The sequence below is a fragment of the Carassius auratus genome, chromosome 21 (assembly GCF_003368295.1).
Source record: "Carassius auratus strain Wakin chromosome 21, ASM336829v1, whole genome shotgun sequence".
NCBI classification, from domain to species: domain Eukaryota; kingdom Metazoa; phylum Chordata; class Actinopteri; order Cypriniformes; family Cyprinidae; genus Carassius; species Carassius auratus.
Genome location: NC_039263.1, coordinates 1,074,402 through 1,096,419, shown reverse-complemented (window position 1 = coordinate 1,096,419; position 22,018 = coordinate 1,074,402). Strand labels below are relative to the sequence as shown.

General features: G+C 35.5%; 1 protein-coding gene across 2 annotated transcripts in view; it reads right to left on the bottom strand.

Moving 5' to 3' along the window:
- LOC113038169 (dachshund homolog 2-like) overlaps nt 1-22,018 on the bottom strand; it is a 136,949-nt gene that overhangs the window by 52,555 nt on the left and 62,376 nt on the right. For both annotated transcript variants that reach the window (XM_026195402.1, XM_026195403.1), the window contains exon 2: nt 20,569-20,684. In XM_026195402.1, coding sequence (XP_026051187.1) covers nt 20,569-20,684 — 116 coding nt within the window. The remainder of the gene's footprint in view (nt 1-20,568; nt 20,685-22,018) is intronic.

Below are 22,018 nucleotides of genomic sequence, written 5' to 3'. Positions count from 1 at the left end.
AAATATAAAAGCTGTAAATTCATGCAGATGATATTTATATATCTATATACACATTTTTGGGGTCAGTAAGTTATTTTTATTTTTTTATGATTAATACTTTTATTTAGAAAGGATGCATCAAATTGATTAAAATGAACAATTATGACATTTATAATCTTACTAAATATTTATTTCAAACAAATGTTGTTAAATGTTCAGGAATTAATTACATTTATAAACACATTAAAATAGAAAACTGTTATTTTAATTAATATTTTATTAAATATAAAAAAAAAAAATCCTAACCTGACAATTTTAATATCAATCTACTTTACTTTTAGGTTCAAAAGCAAACACTTTTCCTATATTTCAAGTAGTTAATATTAAGCATCAAAACCAAGTTTTTTTTATACTGGGTTACTCCGCCGCGGTACCCCCGAAGCAATCTAACATAGTCCGAATATAAACACTTATTATAGGTGCACCCTAGTGATTCAGGACAAGCTAAAAACACGGTTTGGAAAATGGATTCATGGTGTACTCGCTTATTATATACATTTTTCTACATTTTGAACACAAACAAAGTTACGGACCGCAGCTCTGATTGGTTATTTCTTACCGGGAGCGATGGATTTTCTGCAAATGGCAATAGGACCACTGGGAAGAGCCAGAGGAGCTTGATTTTTTCACCGATTATCTGTCTCATATTCTACTGTCAAGAGATAATGACAGGTTTAACAAAAATGTAAAAAATATATTTTTACAAAAGTTACCTACTGCAGCTTTAAGTAGCACTTGAAAATCATTGTAGATCAACAAGTGCTCTGGAGTACATCGTAACAAGTGCATCGTAAGAAGACTAAGGAGCCCCGCACATGTCATGCAAGAAAAAATTAATAAATATAGGCACGATTTACAAATACGTTCCCTCGATGTACTAAAATGTGCTCACGATTTACTCATTTATTCCCTCTATGTACTAGAATCTGCATTAGATTGCTATTTCATTCCCACAATTTTCTAAATCGTCTGCACCATTTACTAATTAATTCTCTCGATTTATAAATCGTCTACACGATTTTGCAAATCGAGGGAACAAATTAGTAAATCGTGCGGACAATTTATAAATTGAGGGAACGAAATAGTAAATCGTGCACATGATTTAGCCAACTTTTTTTCCTGTATGCCATGTGTGAGGCTCCGTAGAAGACAGATTTATGCGGTCACCTGCTGGACAATCTGCAGATTACACCTTTAACTTTATTCAAGTGCAATGTGATTATAATATAAGGATTTGATTATACATTATTGTACACTTTATTACTCATTTATTTATTTATTTATTTATTTATAAATGAAATCATTTAAAAGGAAATTAGATCATTTCTAAGACTGAGGAAAAATCTGTCAATGCCTACGTGCATGAAAACTAGGGTCGGAGATCTTACTTATTTAACAATCTTTTTTATTATCTTTCAAATCCTAATAAACTAATAAAACTAAATGGCACAAATAAAGTGCAGCACAAAGCTTGCAATGACTGTGGCAACTTTAACATTTGAAAGGATATTACGGCAAAGTTATCGCTTTTCTTATTCACATTTTTTTTTCATGAATATGATTGACCTGAAGAATGAAAGCTGCATCATACACTTGGGAAATTATGAGCTATATCACCACTTATCAACACTAGGGTGTGTGACAATACACTTAGCTCATGAGATATACAGATCCTTGTTTCAATAGAATGAGATAATATTTTAATACTTTTTAAGATAAAAAAAATAATTGTCTTTTAATCACACTAATCAAACAATCCAGTTGTATTTTGAAATATTTTAACTAATCTAGGGCTGTAACTAATAAGTGTTTTGGTAATCAAGTAATCTACTGATTATTTTGACAATTGAGTAATCTGATATTTTTAGTAATACAAATAGACCTAAGTGAAAAACAGGCTTCAGTATGACTATATATAATCTGATGATGAGGCAATAATAATCGGTTCAAATAAAGTATCAAAACCAAGTAATTACATGGTTTTATTGAACAACCCTGATAAAATAGGCCTACATAATGTAATACACAAAATATGAACATGACCAATTTAAGTTTATTATGTATTATAACAAATACCTGCAAAGGGGGCCAACGGTCAGGCCATGCTTCACTTTACAGCATGATTCAAGGACGTTTAAATCCATGTAATTTTAATATTTGGCCACATGCTAACTCGGAGCTTTTTTTATTTGATTTTGAAATCCGATGTAAAACAAATCACATACCGGCACTTAGAAATGTCCGCATCGAGACACAGAGGAGACAGTTTGTTAAATAAAGTCATTATATTTGTTTCCTTTGCATGCAAAAAATGTTTTCTCGTTGCTTCATAAAATTCAAATTGAACCACTGCTGGCAGATGGTCTGTTCTGACGATGTCTTTCATACTTTTCTGGACCTTGACAGTGGGCAGTCTGGGCAGTCAATGGGGCAGACACAAAACTCCCCATTGTCTTCCAAAATATCTTAAAATTGTGTTCCGAACAAATCTTTTGACAAAATTTTCATTTTGGGGTGGAATTACCCTTTAACATTTCAATAAACGAGCGTGTACTGCAATTACGAGCCATTCTATAAGGTCACATATCAGCACCTGACAAACGGATAGCGACTCCTAAGTAGCATTTAAAGCACAGCTATGTGTGACTGTATTAAGTGCATTTTTTGGAAATGCACGTGAAACAATAACTAACAGTCATAAACTGACTCATAGAAACTGCTCTTAAATGCTAAGATCAATCGTTATCAAGAAACGGAATCTAGTATCGCTGGATTTGCTATGATTTGAGATACACTTTTAATATAGTATACATATTAGGACATGTCTTCTGATGTGACATGAAATACAGGGGAAAGATGTCTATTTTAGTTTTTGTGGGTATCTGCAAAACTCCACAGACATTATGAATATGACGATGTGTTTTACACGGTAATTTGACCTCTGGATGCTCATAGGGATAACGTCCAAGATGCAGAGTCTTTTTTCTCTCTTCGGCATAAAAATGCAGACAAAACAGACAAATTGAGCCATAACATTTTCCCTCAGCACTCCTCATTTCCTCTACATTATGTTACAAAACATTAATATAACCCCTCCTCGTAATTTCTGAGGCAATTAAAGGTAAAAGCGGACCAATTTAGCACCCACTATATACCAACCCAGTTTAATGTCTAATAGTAGTGCCTTTAATTGTAGTATTGTGTTTTTTTTGGCATTAATAGGTGCTGAGGTCCTAGTGGCCACTAGACACAGGTGTTAATTATCCAGTGCAGCAGTGGCAGCTTGCAGTTTTATATTGCATCAAGGTAAAATTACAGCGCATTATTCTCCTATCAAACAGAAATAAGCCGTTAATTAACTCCCTGCTGTAGTAATCGCTTCCTTCTTTATTTATTTGTTTTTATTATTTGTGCAAGACCCACTCTTTTTTCCAGCGGTGAGTCTCACATTTGCATATTTGTATGCGCTTAAAGTTACACACCTTAAAGTTACTCACTCAATGTACTAGAGGTGATGTTTAATGCTGATCTGAAGTCAGTGCAGTGCTATAGAGTAAAAAAAGAAATATTTAAAAAATGCACCAGTCCAAAAAACAACACAAAGACAAAGCAAACTGGCACAAACACACACCAGCACTTGGCAAAGTGCATGTGTACCAGCATTAGTGAGGATTTAAAAAAGCAGATGTATAAACTACAACTTACAGTATTTCTACTTGATTTTACGTTCACATTAATTTCATCTGCAGGCTTTCTATTTGGTAAAAGATATGAAATCTATTCGTTGGGTTATGGACTCCAGAGAAGAAACACGTGTGAATGAGTGTGGAGTGTGTAGAGTGGGCAGTGCCGACTGCAGCAGGATTGTAAAGCACTGAGGATGAGACCTGTGATTGGCTCGTGGGCGTCCTGATCTGTACGTGTCATCAACAGTCGCCCTGGAGGAGTGTGGGGTGGTGGGTGGCAGAGGCAGCGTAAATTAATAACCCTGTGTCCTGCAGTCAGACACAGAGAGAAATGTGTGTATGTGCACAATGAACAGGATGCTAAAACATCTCACAATCCGATGCAGAGTGTGGATTTATCTGTATGCACACACCTTTATATTTTTCAATCAATGCCGTACATTAATTTCTGCCTGTAACGTTTGCATACACACACATACATGTGATCGCACACTCATATACACACACGCTGCAATCAGCAGTGATTTCGAGGCATCCCTTTAACCCCAGGAACTCGTTAATGTTTCATGGAAAGAGCCACTAGAGTCTTCACTGGCCGACTCAGAATCTCACGACTTAGCAGAAATAAATGGGCCAAGTGTTCAAAGAGTAACAAGGCACTGCTCGCTGGGCAGAAAGTGAGTGGAGAGCACTTTTCCTGCCTCCTCTTTCTCTCTCGCGCTGTGTCTTTGGCTCACATAGTCCTCTACAAACATATTTGGAGAAAAAAATGGCATTAATTATTTTGATTCTTCAGTATGTTTGCGGCAGATGTTTTATTAATTATTATCGTAATTTGTAAATTAAAATAAAAATAAAATATAAGTATTAGATGAAAAACAAATGAACAAATTGGAAATGTTGCATTGGTAATTAAGTATAATAAGTTAAATTAACCTTAAAATTATTAAATGGAAATAAATAAAAACTACAATTGACAAACAAATTAAACCTCTCTTTCAGAAAATTATCAAACCAACCATGTTTTAATAAGTTAAAATGTAATAGATAGATGTAATAGAGGTAAAATATTAATTATGGCATTCAAATTTATAAAAGTTGCCATTTGTGACGGATAAAATCATGTGATCAGTGTCCTGTGTCTGCATGTTTTTATTTATCTCACATTAACCATGGTTATGTGATCTATGCTCGCCACTCTGAACAAAAATAATATCAAGGTCCACGTTTCACAACTGACTGCCCGGACTGTTTCCCAGAAACAGCACTCCATCTCATATTAATATTAATAATGACGATCAAAGTTCACGTCAACCTTCCTGCTCCTGTTCAAACAATCCGGTTTAGTGCAGTCTAGAAGTGTGCTAAAGTAAATTATAGTTAGGTTTATTAGTTCATAAAATCAGATAAATGAATGCATTACTTTCATTCTCTGGATGTTTACTTCTTCATGCATGCACTGCACAAACAGAGCGCTTGTGTTGATCAGTGTGAAACTGAGCTGCTGTAAACCCTCGGGCATCGTACCTGAAAACATCCCTGCAAACATTTTAGCGTGTCTGTCTCCTCCCTGATACGAGTGTGTGTGTACAGTATGTATGTGTGTGAGCATGCTCTGCTAAATGCTGTTGATCTAGATTAGCTCAGATGCAGCTGCAGGCATCAAACAAAGTCAAAGAGAGAAAAAACTAGGTGTTGCTGCATTTGCAGAACCAATTGCATTTAAGTGTAAATTTGAGCTGGAATTTCATTTTCATTCAAGGTTTTATTAAACAGTTAACTACTTCCTTTTCTGAAGGAAATGTGAGCACTAAAAGACTCTTGAGTGGTTTTTAGCACATTTCTGTGAGGTTGATAGGGTGGTTTTCTTCTGGCAGACAAGAACTCCATTCAGTTCACTTTGAAAAGTAATAGCAAACCTCTCCTCCACATGCCACGTGATTTGAGTTTCAAAGTAAGTAGTCTAAAGGTATATATAATAATTAAAAAGAAAACATAGAATAGAAAAAGAACAGACCAAGGTAGAGTAAGAGGCCTTTTTTTGTTAACTGTAACTGTATGATAAATAAAAAGAAAAGGAATAATAGAAAAAGAATACAGAAGCTAATGTTAGTTTTTTTTTTTCAATGTCCATCAGTTTTGAGTTTTACCCTCATGCTTTGTGCTAAAACATGCTATGTTAAATGTTAAAAGGCTTAAAATGCAGACTTTATACATACTAATGTTAAGGCTAATTTGCAGCAGAATAAGCAAATAAATACACAACACCTATGCCTTTACAACAGTGAAGTGCTTATTCGCTTAACATCCCAAATTTGGTGTTAGCGCTAATGGCTCAGCCTCGTTAACATGGTTAATTGCAGAGGTGCAAAGGTATGACCTCCCTCACATTTCAAAGGAAGACTGAAGCTGCGCCATTAAAGACAGACCACCCAATTCTCTCTTCAGATCCCCGAGCGTTTATTTTCCCGCAAGACAGCAAACCCAAAGAGTCCAGACTCCAACCAAACAAAGCTTTAGCTTGAGTAGCATGTGTTGTGTGTTCGACAAAACCCTTAACCTCTTTTTAACTGTTGCCCTGTGGTGAAGCCGAGTCAATCACTTCTCTCTCTCTCTCTCTGTGGTCAAGGCTTTCTGATGGCCTAATCAACAAAACTACACATTCGATATAAATATGTATTAGTAAAGGGAATTACTTCAAGGTTATGGTCAAACTCGGAATGTTGTTTTGATGTGTTTGCCGTTTTGTTGAGCATCTATTGTAGTTCATGGAAATGCATGAGAAGCTGTAGTGATTATAATCAATAACCTCCTGCAAAACAAGTGTGAGGTTTAGATTAAAAAACGATATATAGCAAACTTCTGTTTCCTGGATTTTGTTTGTTTCTGGAAGAAACTAGTGTATATTATGTATATATACACATATGCACACATACACACAAAAAGACAATTCATACATTAATAGATTTGCTATTAATGACTAGCTTTAACTTTCTAATGTGCATAACTCAGATACATATACAGTGTTCCTGTAGCTCAATTGGTAAAGCATTGCGTTATCAAGCGCAAGTTTGGGGGTTCAATTCCCCGGGAACACATGATAGGTAAAAATTGATAGCTTGAATGCTGAGTCGCTTTGGATAAAAGTGTCTGCTAAATGCATAAATTAAATTTTAATTTATATATTGCATTAAAAAAAATGTACCGATGTAACACATACAAATTCTAAATGAAGTCTCTTAAACCATAAAAACACCTCTCTCTCTAAGACTGGGTGGTTTCTGTTTGAGCAACTGTAACCATCTTCAAGAAGCGTGACGTAGAGAAACAGAAAGCGGGGGGGCTTCGAGCCTGTCTAAATGAGTTTAATATGATTGATGAGATCTCCTTCCCGCTCTTTCTCTCTCCATCTGAGAAAGCTCACTTCCATCATGAGCTGGTACTGGAGCAGTCCTCCCACTGAAGGCATGGTGCATCCAAGAGCCGAAACAATAGTGACAGGCGGGCCAGCCGGGGGTTTGCTCGTAGGATTAGCTCCAATAGCCATAATAAATGAAACAAGAGACCCAAATGAAAACAGTTGGGCGCTGACTGGCGGAGGGGCTGATGGGAAGTGGCAGCTCTGCCGGCCCCCGGGCGCCGAATTAGTTTTGCCACTCGATAATTTGACTGATCCACTCCAGTGGCCGGAGAAAGCCAGAGTAAAAGAGAAGTAGAGAGACAGAAAGAGGGATAAGTAGGAAGGTGAAAGGAAAAGGCTGATGCCGTAGCTCACTGCACCTGTTGAGCTGCCTTTACTCTCTCGCTCTCAAATACACAACATTTAACATCTTTAGTACAGCTGAACAGCATGATGGGAAGGCTCTCGCAGGATAGTGTGTCTTACTCTTTGACATGAACCTCAACATACATCATTCAGAACTGCAAAGGGTCTACTTTTATTTGTGTGGACTTACAATATCAACAAAACGTTAAAAACAAAAAGAAACGAAAAAAACCAACAAACAGGATGCGCATTTTGCATCTCTGACTTGAGCAAGAGGGCTTCACTGAACCGAAACTCATAGACATGATAAACATATCCATAAAATGCTTATTACTACTTTAACATGAAATAATTCAAACAATCAAATCGAAAACTAAAACGTGTTCATAATGTAATCCGTAAAGAGGCGTTTCTCTCTAAAGGCGCGTCCAGTTGAGGAGATGGCGAGTCAAATTCATCTTTGTGACACTGACTCAGGAAACACAGTCTATTAACAAATAATTCAAATAACCCACTAAATTTATATATATAGTTTATTTCTTTATTTACTTTTTTGTTCTTGATAGTTTTTTTGGCCGTTGTGCCAAAATTGTGTTTGCATTCAGTACAAAATAGCCTAAGGCTGCATTTTAGTGCCATGTTGAAAAGTAACTAGCCTAAATAAGATTAACATCATCATATTTTAAATGATTATACTATATTATAATATATTAAGTAATATTATAAGTATGTGAAAATTTCACCTATTGTCCATCAAAAAAATAAAAGTCTGTGGCATCCAACCTGTCATTCTATAAATTAAACATGAAAAACAGCAGTAAAACTTCGACTTACTGACATTTTTTGAAACTGTGATTGATCGATTCCATGAGACATTCGTTTGTATTAAATTGTTCTGATTTTTTTTAACATGCATTCAAATATCCCCGTTAATTTCTTGCTGCAAATATTAAAGAGGAAAATATCATTGATTCATCTGCCACTACTGGTGAATCTCACTACAAATTAAAAAGCGTAAAAACACATTTATTTTATATTTATATAGATCATAAAATGGAAAGTAGGCACTTTGCAGTAACAAAGCCGTGATTAATGGGTGGCTTGAATGCTACAAATAATGAATAGACCTGAAAACGTTAAATATTATTTCCAAGCATTTATTCCATAAGTAAAACAGCTTGTGAAGTACGATCTCCGTAACTTTATTTAATTCAGAAAAATCAACAATAAAGGGCCTAGGTTGAGTTATCTGAGCTGGACATTTGGCGCGGCACACATTTTTTGCATATGGGCCCAGGGCTGAGTTGCTACGCCACTGATCATCATTATTATTATTATTATTATTATTAATATTTATGAATTAATTAACACACTATTTATATTATATAACTATTTATACAATAATAATTAAATATACAAATAAATAAGTGCTCCCACACATTTAAACCTGTAAATAAAATGATAATATTTTGAATTTTATTTTTTTACTCTATTTTTTACTTTATTTTATTTTGCCAGTTTAATTTTTGTAATCAAACTAATACATATTTTACATATATTTTACATTTTTAGTTAGCTGCCAAGGCAAAAATTCAGCTATATTGTAATTAACAAAATCATTTTCGTTTTAGTTACCAGTCAAAACACAGGTTCTTGGTACAGACTGTAGCTCAGTAAAGGGACAATGGGTGTTCGGTTTGAGGGTGACCAAAGGGCAGTAGAGCAGAGCCTGTCTGTCTACAAACGGTTCACAGTGTCTTGATCACAACTCAAGACACAAGACAATCTCTCCTTTACCACTTCATCTAAAGACATGTCTTATGTGAGATGTTTGTCTATCAGATACACAACCAAAGCAAGAAAGGATGAGCTCCCATGTCTCACCAACAAAGCACGTTCAAGAGAAAACAGTGAGCATCTGTCTCTGCGCGTCTCCCTTGGCACGCTGGTGCCGCACTTGAAGGCTAACCTTTGTGTAACCTTTCTGAACGTTGAAAGCGTGTTTCGCCACTGACTTATTAATTTGGACAAGGTCACCCTTTTATTCATTTTAATACCAGATTAACGAAGTCAGATCTTGAACTTTGATGTTAAGTTAAAAAAATGTGCAGATGAGTGCAAACTCGAGGACAGCGTGTAAAAATTAGCGTGACTTTATCGACGTGCTATTGACGTTCTCTCTTTTTATTCTTTTTTTTTAATTCAAGGGTGAAGAAGTGTCAGCGTGGCCGATACCTGCTAACTAGCAGCGTAAGCACTAAAACAGGCATTTACATACTGCACTGTCAAAATTAATAAAGCTCGCTGTGGGATGCTGAGACTCTTTGGTTTTTTTCTTCTTGGCCCTTTTTTGTTTGAGTGTGTGTGTTTATATTGTAATTCTGTATTAGGTGTGTGTGTGATGATGCCCTTCACATGGAGAACAGTAACTATTTCTGGTAAGCACAAGCTCATTTAGCTGCAGGTGCCCTGATGGGTAATTAACGTGGACAGATTATTCAGACAACCTCTCGATGCTTAATTCTCTGCTTACTGCTTATTAACACTTTATTAACACTTGAAGAAAAAAATATAATAATAACGTTGACATATGCATGTATACACACATATACGCTTAAAAGAAGCCTCTTATGCTCACCATGCATTAAAAACTGTAATATCATGAAATACTTGTACAATTTTTATGTGTAAATTTTTTTTTTGAAATCCTAATGTATGGCAAAACTTAATTGTCAGTACTATTACTCAAGTCTTCAGTATCACCGATCCTTCAGAATCCTAATAAACTAAATTATTGCACACTTCTTATAAATTATTGTGATTAATTTTTAATAATGTTTTTTTTTAATCATTATCTATGTTGAAAACATTTCTGCTGAATATAATTTTGTGGAAAATATGACATTTTTCTCACGATTCTTTGATGAGCAGGACATTTAAACATAAACATAATTTATTTGAAATTTAAATATTTTTTGTAATTTTATTAATAAATTTTTCATGACACTTTAAATCAATTAATTAAATTTTTTAAGAAACTAATTAATTAAGAAAAATATAGTGTATAATAGTTATAGTGTATCACAATTTCACAGAAATATTAAGCAGCATTGACAATATTCAGAAATGTTTCGATGTTTTGAGTAATGATGCTTTTTAGCATATGGATAAATTACATTTTAAAACATATTCAAATAGAAAACAGTTCTTTAAATTGTAATCATATATATATAACATTAATATGAATTTGTAATAATATGTTACTGCTTTTACTGCTTTTTTTTATAAATTCAGCCTTGGAGCAGATACTTTTTTTGAAAATCATATATCTAAAAAAAATAATAATAATAATAATAATGTATACACATGCATTTTATTTGAATTGATAAAACTGTGGTACTCTGGCATCTTACAATAATCACTAGTTACTACAGTTATCAAGGCTTTATAAATTGTCAGATGACACCAGTAGCAAAAAGGATTCTACTTGTAAAATTTTTCATACTGAGGCATTTGACTGAAATTTGGCACTCTAAGGCTTCATAAAGACGACATCATTTATTTGGGATTAACAAATGTGTATCATTCCCCAGAACTAATCCCACTTTTGTAATCTATGACACACACAGATTGACTTGTGCTAACATAAGAGGTTTTGGCATAAGAGTGTAGGATTGATCTTAAGGTGGTTCTCAATGTGTCGCTGGCGGCACTAGCACACTCAAACAACACACATACGCTAAGACGTTCGTCCTGAACGTGAGTCAGTGGCTCCAAACTGTCAATCAAGTCCCCTTTGCTAATTAAGTGGCTAATTATAGAGTTAACGCTGCCGAGCGGTGCAGTGATAAGGAGGCCAGCGGCTGACAAACAGACAGATGAGTATCATATCACTTGAGTTCTGTAGGTGGACGTCTCAATAGCTATTAATTCTTCAAAAAAAGACATCCGTGTATGCAAAACTTTGAAGAGAAAGTCCGTTGATGTGTTTAATGGCTAATCTGCCCTTGAACAACAGTTGGTGCCAAAATAGTTCCTGTAGTTTTTGATACTACAGTAAAATGTGAATAAGGGATCTTCTTCCAAATTTAATTTGGTTCTATTATTTGAACATAGTGTTTGACTTATACCAAGTAAAAATACCAACTTAGTAGCATTTTTGCACATGGGTAGGGATCCAAGGACATTACAGATAAACGGTTACAATGAATACCCAATGGTTCTTGTAACAAAAACTTCATAATGGAGGAATTTACTTCTGATTTTACAGCCAATATAACAACTATTATTCCTGTAGTAAAACCTAAAACCTATTTAATTTCCATTAAAGTGCTTCAGTTGTTGTGGCTATCATGACTTTACCACAGTTAAACTCTTGTTCCTCTAGTTAATTTTAGTCAAGGACTCTGTTTTTTTGCGCAAATACATAAGTTACCCTACAATTTTTAAGGTAAACCTATGACTGATTTTCAATTACTACCGCCAAACCATTAATTGCGATTAATCACATCCAAAATTAAAGTTTTTGTTTACACAATATATATGTGTGTGCTTTTGTATATTTATTATGTATATATAAATACAAACTCATGTATGTAAATATGTAAAAAAAATTACATATATATATAGTAAATGTGTAAATAAATGTACAGTATAAATGTAAATGTTATCCAAATATATGTAGTATAAATAGTATGTGTGTGTATTTATATACATAATAAATACACACAGTACACATACATATATACTTTTATATTGGCTGCGATGAATCGTGAAAAATCATTTGACAGCACTAATAACAATATGTAGTGTACTTTAAAAATACTACAAATTTAACACTTTACTACAAATTCTACAATTTTGTAAGTGGTTTATTGTAGTTGTACTGTTGTAATCACTATTTCAGCAGTTTAACATGGTAAATTTTTTGTCAGAGAAAAAAATACCGAAAAATAATTGAGAGTGCAAATGTTGAGAGTTTTTTGTTTGTTTGTTTGTTTGTTTGTTTTGTTTTTTTAAGTGCTTATTTTCTCACCTGGTTTGTTACCAGATAATACATTCATCTTTGGAAGGCGTATGTAGTGTCGAGGAAAAACAGTTTAAAGACAAAAAAGTCATTCTTTCTTGTCAATTCACTTCAGTAGATCAATGCAGGAAGTGTGGGAGAAGTACTGGGAAGCCATCGGAGAGTGGCCAACCTCGTCTTTATCAGAAGACCAGTGGAAATAAACTCTTGAAGATCTTCTCCTGTGCTCTAACTCTCTCCGTCCCTGAGCTTGTGCACGTTCTTGTAATTATGATGTCTTTGTCTTTTTGTTTTTTCTCTGCCTGCAATAATGAAGAGCTATTGAGATGTCTCCTGCTAGTGTTTGAAGACAGGCAGATCACTCTATGATCCAAAAAAAAAAAAAAAACAGCATAGCCTTCATTAAATAGGGATTGAGGGCCACCCACCTTTGCACCTGGGGACAGATGGAGATCTGTGTGTGTGTGTGTGTGTGTGTGTGTGTGTGTGTGCATGTCTTACAGAAGGACTATGCAGAAATGAGTTACAAGGTGGGAAAGTGTGAATGTGGTGCAAATAAACACTGCTCATTTTCAATTAATGTTCCACACTGATAGTTAAACTTCGGTCAAAATGTAGAACTTGATTTATATATAAAAATTTGCACATATTTATTACACTTTTTATGTAGAAACGATTCAAAAACAAATTTTCATTGCATAAAAATAATTAACGACAAATATTTATAATGTTAACAGAAAAATGCATATTCTAATAATATTACAATAAAAATGTTCATTAACTATTTAAATGACCTCACCATATACAGTATATTAAATTGAATTGGCTATGAATGTAATTTTACTGTAAAATTGACGATGTACAAAAGTGTGCATTACCTCATAGTCCACTGTGAAAATCTATTTCATACAGGAACATTATTAAATGAACAGAACACAAGCAATATTAATGTAAAATGTACTTTTACGGTAAAACTGTTAAAATTATGGGGGAAAAAATCTAAGTAAAAAAATACGAGCAAACAAAATTAAAGAATCATTTAATTATTATTGATTTGAATTATTTTGTTGTTTCTTGTTTTTATCAATTATTAATTTTATGTCATTTAGTAAAGTCTGTATGTTTTTGACATAGTTTTGACAATTTTGATGTTTCATTTGATATGTGGTTTTCTATTGTACTCCCTGCATTATCATGCTAGTTACCATTGTATTTGAATATTTTAGCTCTTCAAAGTATATTGACATATTGGCTTTATTTATACAGTTATGAACTGTAAAACATACAGGAGCCAACATGTCTCCCATAAGACTTGAAACATTATTACTGAATTACAGTAAATTTCTAAACTTCTGTCACTGCAAATTAAGCTATGACGTACAATACAAGAGAGTCTGCAATTTCACTTACAGTTAACAAATCTATGTAAAATACATCAACAACTTATTCTTTGCCCATCAAACTTTAGATTTTGGTCACAAATGTAACCCGTGGGATTAAAAGGGTTAAAAAAAATCTGCCAAGACGGTACAGATGTCACCTTTATCAGAGATCAAAAAAGATGTCAAAAAGTCACGGATGTGCTAATGACACTGTTAGAAGTTTCTCTCTCTCTTTCTCTCTCTCTCTCTCTCTCTGACACCCAAAAACAATTTGCGAAATACAAGCTTAATTTGTGTTCAACTGTTTTTTTTTTTTTTTTAGCTGACTTGTCAATTGACTGCCATATGTTAAATCTGCCACTTCAAGATGTGCGTGTTAACACATGACTCCTTACGACATTTTACAAACCCAACAAAAGTGCAAAATGAAGTTTGGTGATGCTGTATGCAGGCGTTAATGTGAATCACAGGTTTAGACAAACGTTACCCCTCACTGGTTCTTGCTGATATCTATATTCCTGGCAGCACAAAGCTTTCGTCTCACACAGTTTGAAAGGCTTAGCATTCATTAGGATGCAGGAGACAGGATGCACTGGCCCATATGTCACTAAACAGATCTCCATGTTTTATTTATCCTAGCACTGTTCCTACACACACACACACACACACAGAGAGAGTTAACCCCTCCAGTCGGACTGCAATGCAAGTGACCAGCTCTAAATCAGACAAGAGGTCACAGTGTAAAACCGAATTGGTTTATGTAGAATGTTTTGATTGGCAGTGCTAAAAACAATTAGTACACTCTCAGAAAAGCTTTTAGGTACTAACATATACCTTGCACATTCCATTATGAACCAGCATTTTCAGCTTCAAAACAATTTTGGATTGATAAAATCAAGTTCTGTCCTTTTTTTTTCTTTTACCATCTTTAAACGTAGAAACATGTCACATTACGGAAGTAAAATGTGATGTGAAATGCAAATTCATATTGACCTTAAAGGTACAGAGGTTGTAGGACCTGCCACGAGAGGGCGCACTATCAAAACAATAACAATCGTGTGGTTTGATGACGCTAAGAAGGAGCGTGGAATGATGGGATTTGTTGTCTTCTACCCAACCGCTGACGGCCATCAATCAGACGGAAAGATAAATCATGGATTTAACGCGAGTTCAACAATTTGCACGAGTAGATTACATTCAAAGTCAATGCAAAGACGCGATCGGACGATGGATCAGATGCGTCCTCGTGCGGGTCTAGAGATGCGATGCCCCTCGTTTGCTGTGTAAGCCCCATAATACTAATCTTGTTGATCGTTATAATAGCATACGTTTTCTGTAAAGATACAAATCAAAATAACTCACCTGTTGAGTAAAACACAAGCGAGATCGGCATCTCTTTCTAGTTGAAGTTTGTCGCGAAGCTACTTCCGCATTTGTCCACGACACTGTTGTCATGTGGTTTCTATGGCAGTAACAAAGGGTAACTAACATCATTGACAGGCGACTGCACTGCCCCGTGTCACTGCTTAGAATGGGAATTCTCGCATGATTTACAAGTAGTTGAAAACATTAGAGATATTGTTAGTATTCAGCTGGACAAAATATATAACACTTGCCTAGTGGTTTTTGGATATTTTATTGCAAATATCTTACAAATTGTACTTTTAAGTTCGACCAGGTAACTACGTTTTTAGTTAGAGCACCATTTTCATAAAAAACAAAAAACAAAAAAAAAACTCCTTGACTAGCCAAAAAATACTAACAGAAACAACACACACCAACGAGACTCTAGGCGCTCAAAAAAGAAGATGTCTTGTGCGTGCGAGAGTGCTTACAGGTGCATGACGGAGCCAGCGGCACTCTTAAATACTCCTGCACTGAGTGCGCTGTGTGTTTCTGCACATGTGTGTGAGTGAGTGAGTTTAGGGAGGGGGGCAACAGAAGGGGGGATAAACAGATGGAGAAACTGCTCCCCAAAGGGACATGTCATTCATCAAAGTCACCAGCTAGGCCTGCAATTGTTTTCACCCACAGAGAGAGAGAGAGAGAGAGAGAGAATGTGTGTGTGTGTTTTTAGACAGGTTTGTGTAAGAGTCACTTTCTACAAGTGTGTATGTATGCGAATGAAGGCCGGGGACGTGTGTGTGGGAATGTGTGAGTTTGAGAGAGTGTTCAAGTGTCCTTTCGCTGACATTTCGTATCAGTGCCGCCCATCAGTTATCTGTTATCAGCAGTGGGCCCAGACTCGAACCCCGAACAGGCAGTGAGTTGGGAAGTCTGTGAAAGTCAAATTACCCTCCATACAGCCAAATACAAAAAGATTCGGAAACAAAAAGTAGTTTTTAGTTACCAGGGTGTTGCTAAGGTGTGGCTTATTGGATCAAAAAAAAGAGCACAACATCAAAAGGAATATTTGGTCACACTTTATTTCTGAGGTCTAGTTCTCTCAATTAATATTCCAATAACTTTTGCCTCAACAAACTCCTAATTTGCAGCTTATTAATAGTTAGTAAGCTGTTAAGTTTAGGTATTGGGTAAGATTAGGGATGTAGAATATGGTCATACACAATATGTGCTTTATAAGTACTAATAAACAACCAATATGTTAATAATAGGAATGATAATACATAATAGTGAGAACTGCTCCCTATACTGAAGTGTTACCAAATATTTCAGTTTAATACAAGTTAAGCTCAGTTGACAGACCATTGTTGATTTAAAATTTTTTTTGGTTATTTGGATTTTAATGTGTCCTTGTCCAAGTGTACAGTTGTTATACAAGTATTGAGTAATATTGATTAAGTAAGTGTACTTACTATATGGATAGGGTTTGGCGCAGGGCTACTTGCATGTAATTTTGCATAATCTATTGTTATTATAATAGTAAGTACATGTAAGGTATAACAAGGACCCTTTCCAATAGAGTGTTACCATTATTTGAATTTGAATGGGGCCAATAAATGTTAAGCCAATAGACATTAAAAGTATACATATTTTCATGATTTTAGCATGATATAATTACTCACTAACCTTTTCTGGGTGAATTTATATTCAATTTTACAACTTCATTGCCATGACAATATACCAACAAAAACTACAACTTGACAGCTGAAATAATACACAAGTTTTAATAGAAGAATAAATGTGAGTGATATTATTAAATTATAACCTTCACATTTTTGCTTTTAAATCCTCTAAATCTGACCTCTATAAGTGCTCTACCATTTTTTTTTCTTCACTTTTTTATAAAGAAAACAAGGGATGAGTCACAATTAATTGAGCTTAACTCATATTGAACTAGCAATAAGTCTCTTAAACTGATATTCTGGCCTCTAGATATGTCTTGGGGCGCTCCTTCAGAGGGTTCCACCTTATTGTTCACATGTGAATATCATTAGTTTTCAAAAGTAACAGCATACCTCTTCTCAATAAGCCGCACGGTTTCAGGTATCGTGCCCAAAGCACAAACAACACAAGCTATTCTAATGTCCTCGTTCTCTCTCTCCTCCGCTCAAGTGCCACAGGCTTATAATGTTTCTGTCAACAGCAATCCAGGAAACCAAATGCAAAAACAAACCCCACAACAACACCTGGTTTACCAGCACCCCCCTACTGCATTCAGACGCTCCGTCCTGACTGGAAACACAGCGGAGGGCTTCGAGAGAACAGAAAAACACTTCATTTCTCCAGAGACGCTACTCTCTGGCTGTTTTTTTCCTCTTTCTGAGGGTGAGGGTGAGCATTGATATCCTCCACTGAGCGCCGTATCAGCCGAGCTGCCACTTTGTCCTGCCTAATTATGGCGTTAGCAGAAAATAACAGCGCAAATTGCTGCTAATAATTAAATGACAAGTCTGATCAGAATCTGCTGATGTTTTGGTAATGCTGCTAGAATGGGACAGTAGTTACGATGCCTCAGATGTATTACTAATGTGATGAACAGATGTACGGCCACACATTTAAAACAGTTTCTTTATTAAGTTTAGTTAAAAAAATAATGGTAATAATAATTTAAATAAAAATAAAATTAAATAACATAAATATCTATATATATATATATATATATATATATATATATATATATATATATATATATATATATATATATATATATATATATATATATATATGTTAATAATGAGAATTGGCCCCTATACTAAAGTGTTACCAATAAAAATAGTTATTTCATTTTATTACATCATTAAATTCATTATAAATACACACTTGTATAATTACTGACTATAATAAGGACAACTGTAATTAGAATTCATACTAGATTAATATAACAACCAATACTAATTACCTAATTATATTCATTTTTACCTCATTAAAAAGTCACAAATTCAGTCAATTGCTGAGAAAGATCACAAATGTTGTCATCTTTGATAATTGTGGCCCATTTACAAGTTAATATTTTCAGGTGTGATATTACTATTAATACTGTACCTCCGTGGAAGGGTGGTACATCTATGCAAAAGTATTATGTAGAGGTTTTTAGATGATTTACGGGAATAGTTTTTACACGTTTTAGCAGCTTGACTTCATCACTTTACTGTGTGTTGTCTGTTCTTACTGGAACACATGCAAGTAACTGAAGAAATGCTAGTGGAAAGGAGTGATTGTTCGCTATAAACAATCAGAATAAGTTCAGCTCCTCAAGTTTCACAATATGTTGATACTGCTGTCATGGAGAATAGACTGAGGCGTCCTGACATACATGTGGAAGTCAGATCTTTTAGCGCAGCATGGATTCATGCATGGAATTACAGCAGAAAGACCCGAGGGCTTTGGAACACATCCGGATGGAGTCCAAAATAAACACTTTAGTTCATTTAACTTGTTTAAAAGGGTAAATGATACCAGTAAACTACCATCTGGAAAGAATACATACTTAAAAGTTACACTATTTATTTTTTAAATGTAGTCTATTATGCAACAAAGCTGCTTTTATTTACGCAGTAGTAGTGTATAGTCTTCATTAAATATGATAGTTAAAAATGTGACAGGAAATCCCAACCTGTCCTCCAACCAATACGCTTGTATAGGTCGTTTGTCCAAATCCCTGAAATACGACCCATCAGAGCGTATACTACAATTGCGCCCCTATCGGCAAAAGATTATTTTCATATTAATGTTTTGTACTCTTTTATTTGTCCTCTGGTTTGCGTTTCGTGTAGCTCAGTTAGTAGATTATTGCGTTATACCTTGATATGTAATCATGCTATCATGGGTTCGATCCCAGGGAACAGACGTGCACGAAAATGTATATGCTCAATAAATCATAATTTAGAATGATTTCTGTGAGGGTTAGGTTTAGGGGTGGGGTTAGGTGTGGTCATTCGAATGAATAAGCCACCTACAGTAGTAAAATATGCAGGAAATACTGTGAGATTGGTGTAAAATGCCCACACATTGCATTCAAATAAACGTGCGTTTTGATTGGTAATGACGTTATACTGTCATTATACTTATAATAATGATACCGTCATTATTTTTACGCCCGCTAGAGGGCGCTTAACTTTAAAACGTAAATATAGGTCTTAATAAATGCTTGCACAAATGACCTATATTGTCGTTTTTTTGTTGGAGGACAGGCTCGGAAATCCGCCTCTGCGAAATTAAATAAACGTAAAAATTAAATAAATAACCTACATACCAAAAATAAAAAAAACAAGTCCTTTGCAAAGGGGAGAAAAAAAATTCTGTGTTACGTAAGAATGGTTTTACGAACGATTTACACAGAAATTCATGTTCACGTTTCATGAATGAGGGCCCATAATGCCAATGTCCCTATTAACTCACATTGCTCTCAAATCGCATCACATCCTACAAAGTCAGACATTTGTTGGCATTGGGGATGGCGAGATGAGCAAAGGAACTGAGAGAAATGTGGACGCACATTTTAAAGAGCTCCATCCCCCCCCCCCCGGAGCGGCTGGCAGAAATAACAACAGAGTCATCTAAAATCAATCAGCGGGGCCGGCTAACGGACTGCTCCGGCTACTCCGCGCTGCGCAGATCAATACATGCGCTGGCCATTGTGAAAGCTAAATTGCCACTACCATCAGCAATTTAGAGAACTGAAGTTAAAAGGCAAGAAGTGGAGAGAAGAGTGGACATGACATTAACGTATCCGAGCACGACGCTAAACGACACATGTGGTTTAGTCGCAAATAAAAACACGCAAACAAACACCCAGCTGATGCCCAGTGGTTTAGGATTTGGTATTAAAGCGATAAAACAATTCCTCTGAAACAGATTGAATTCCAAAGGAAGGAAAGATGAAAGAGGGATGATGAGAGAGAAAGAGAGAAAGCAAATGCGTGCACAGGAAAAAAGCAAAGAGGCAACAGAAATCCAATAGTTTAACCTCTGTTTGAGACGCAGTGGTGGCCAGTGAAGGACAGAGGAGGAAAATCAATACGAGCTGATTTGCAGAAGGTGGAAGAGTGGGAGGAGGAAAGAAAAGGAGAGCGAGAGAGATGGGAAAAAAGACAGACAGCACAGATAAAAAAAATACAGATTCCACAGAAGAAAGAAAAATCAAGCATAAATGAGACAAAATGTTCATATATGTGGTTTCACACACTGGCGCCTGTCATTCATTGACAGGTGAGGCTGGTATTTTTAGGTCTTGCAGGTGGGTGAGCGAGAGAGGGGGGGTTTTACCTGTCGGGGAGAGCAGACTGGGAGAGAGCAGGCCGTGAACGCTGTGAGGAAGCAGACGAGAGCTGTCCTGCATCGCCACGCCGAGAGAACGCTTGGGAGGACGACCGGGCCGAGAACTGCACAGAAAAAACAGACAACGGGGGTTTAATATGACGTCAAACACATTTGCATCTAAATTTTAGCTTGATCGTGTACAGTAGATCACAGGGACACATGACTGAGAGATGTATTTTGATTGGTGAACATCAACTATAGGCTACTTATCGGTCAATGACATATAATTGTTTACTGAACAGTTATATAAAATCACATTTGAACTTGTGCTGTTTTGGATATAAACAGCAATATGGTGATATAGCTCTCACTGCTCGTCTGATATTGTATGATATAAATACAAATCTCATACAGATGCATTTTATGCCCTAATATCTTGAATTTTAGGGCACAACTGCATTTATGATGTTGTTCCCTTGCATCATATTTGTCAACAGTAAACTTATGAAATGTAAAATGATGTACAGGTCTGAGCGCGAGGCTAGTGCGTTAACTGCGTTAAGATATTGTAATTGCATTATTTTTTCATAACACATTAAACTGACAGCTCTGTTGTTGTTTTATTGTTGTTGGTGCAAATGTGATTTTCTGGACAGTTCAGTCCCTTCTGGCAGACCCATGAAAAGAAAAAATAGTTTCAGAGCATAAGCAAGTTTCTACTTTATACACACATCAAACAAACATACCTCCGGTTACACATCAACCCGTCATGACAGCTACGTGAACAATCATGGCTTTAGTATCCCGTTCCGCTAACATACAACACGCTAGACAAATGATTCAACACAAAACACAAACTTATCTCCCGCACTTCATTGTGAGACAGGCTATCAAAGAGACAGGTACATGACAGTTCGAACCCTGCGCAAGGGTGCTGGCAGATTAAAATAAGCCAGAAAAGCAAAATGCTAATTCTACTGCTGCATATCATTGGATCATGTCCAAGTACATCAAGCAGCAAGTGTTTTTCACTGTTCTATTAATACTGCAGCGCTAACAAACACAAACCAGAGCAGAATCACCACTATCCTGATCATAGTAAAGCCAAAAAGGAGGATGCCACAGCATGCCACTTGTTCATTATAGTATTACACTGGAGTTTCAGAGAGTAGTAGTATTTTTAAATGGAAGTTTCACAAGTCATTCTTGGCAGCATACAACGTGTGCATGTATAGCTGATGTAGACGACTGAAGTCAACACATAACAGCATCTGCAACCAGTTTTACATCTATTATGTGATGCATGTTTAAGTCCAATCTGAATACGAGCTTTCTACTTATTGTGGAGAACAAATGAAATATCACAAGCACCAACTTTCATTGATGTTACATTAATGTTAGCATGTACATAACATTGGTTATTTTTATGGAATTTGTTCATAATATAAAAAAATAA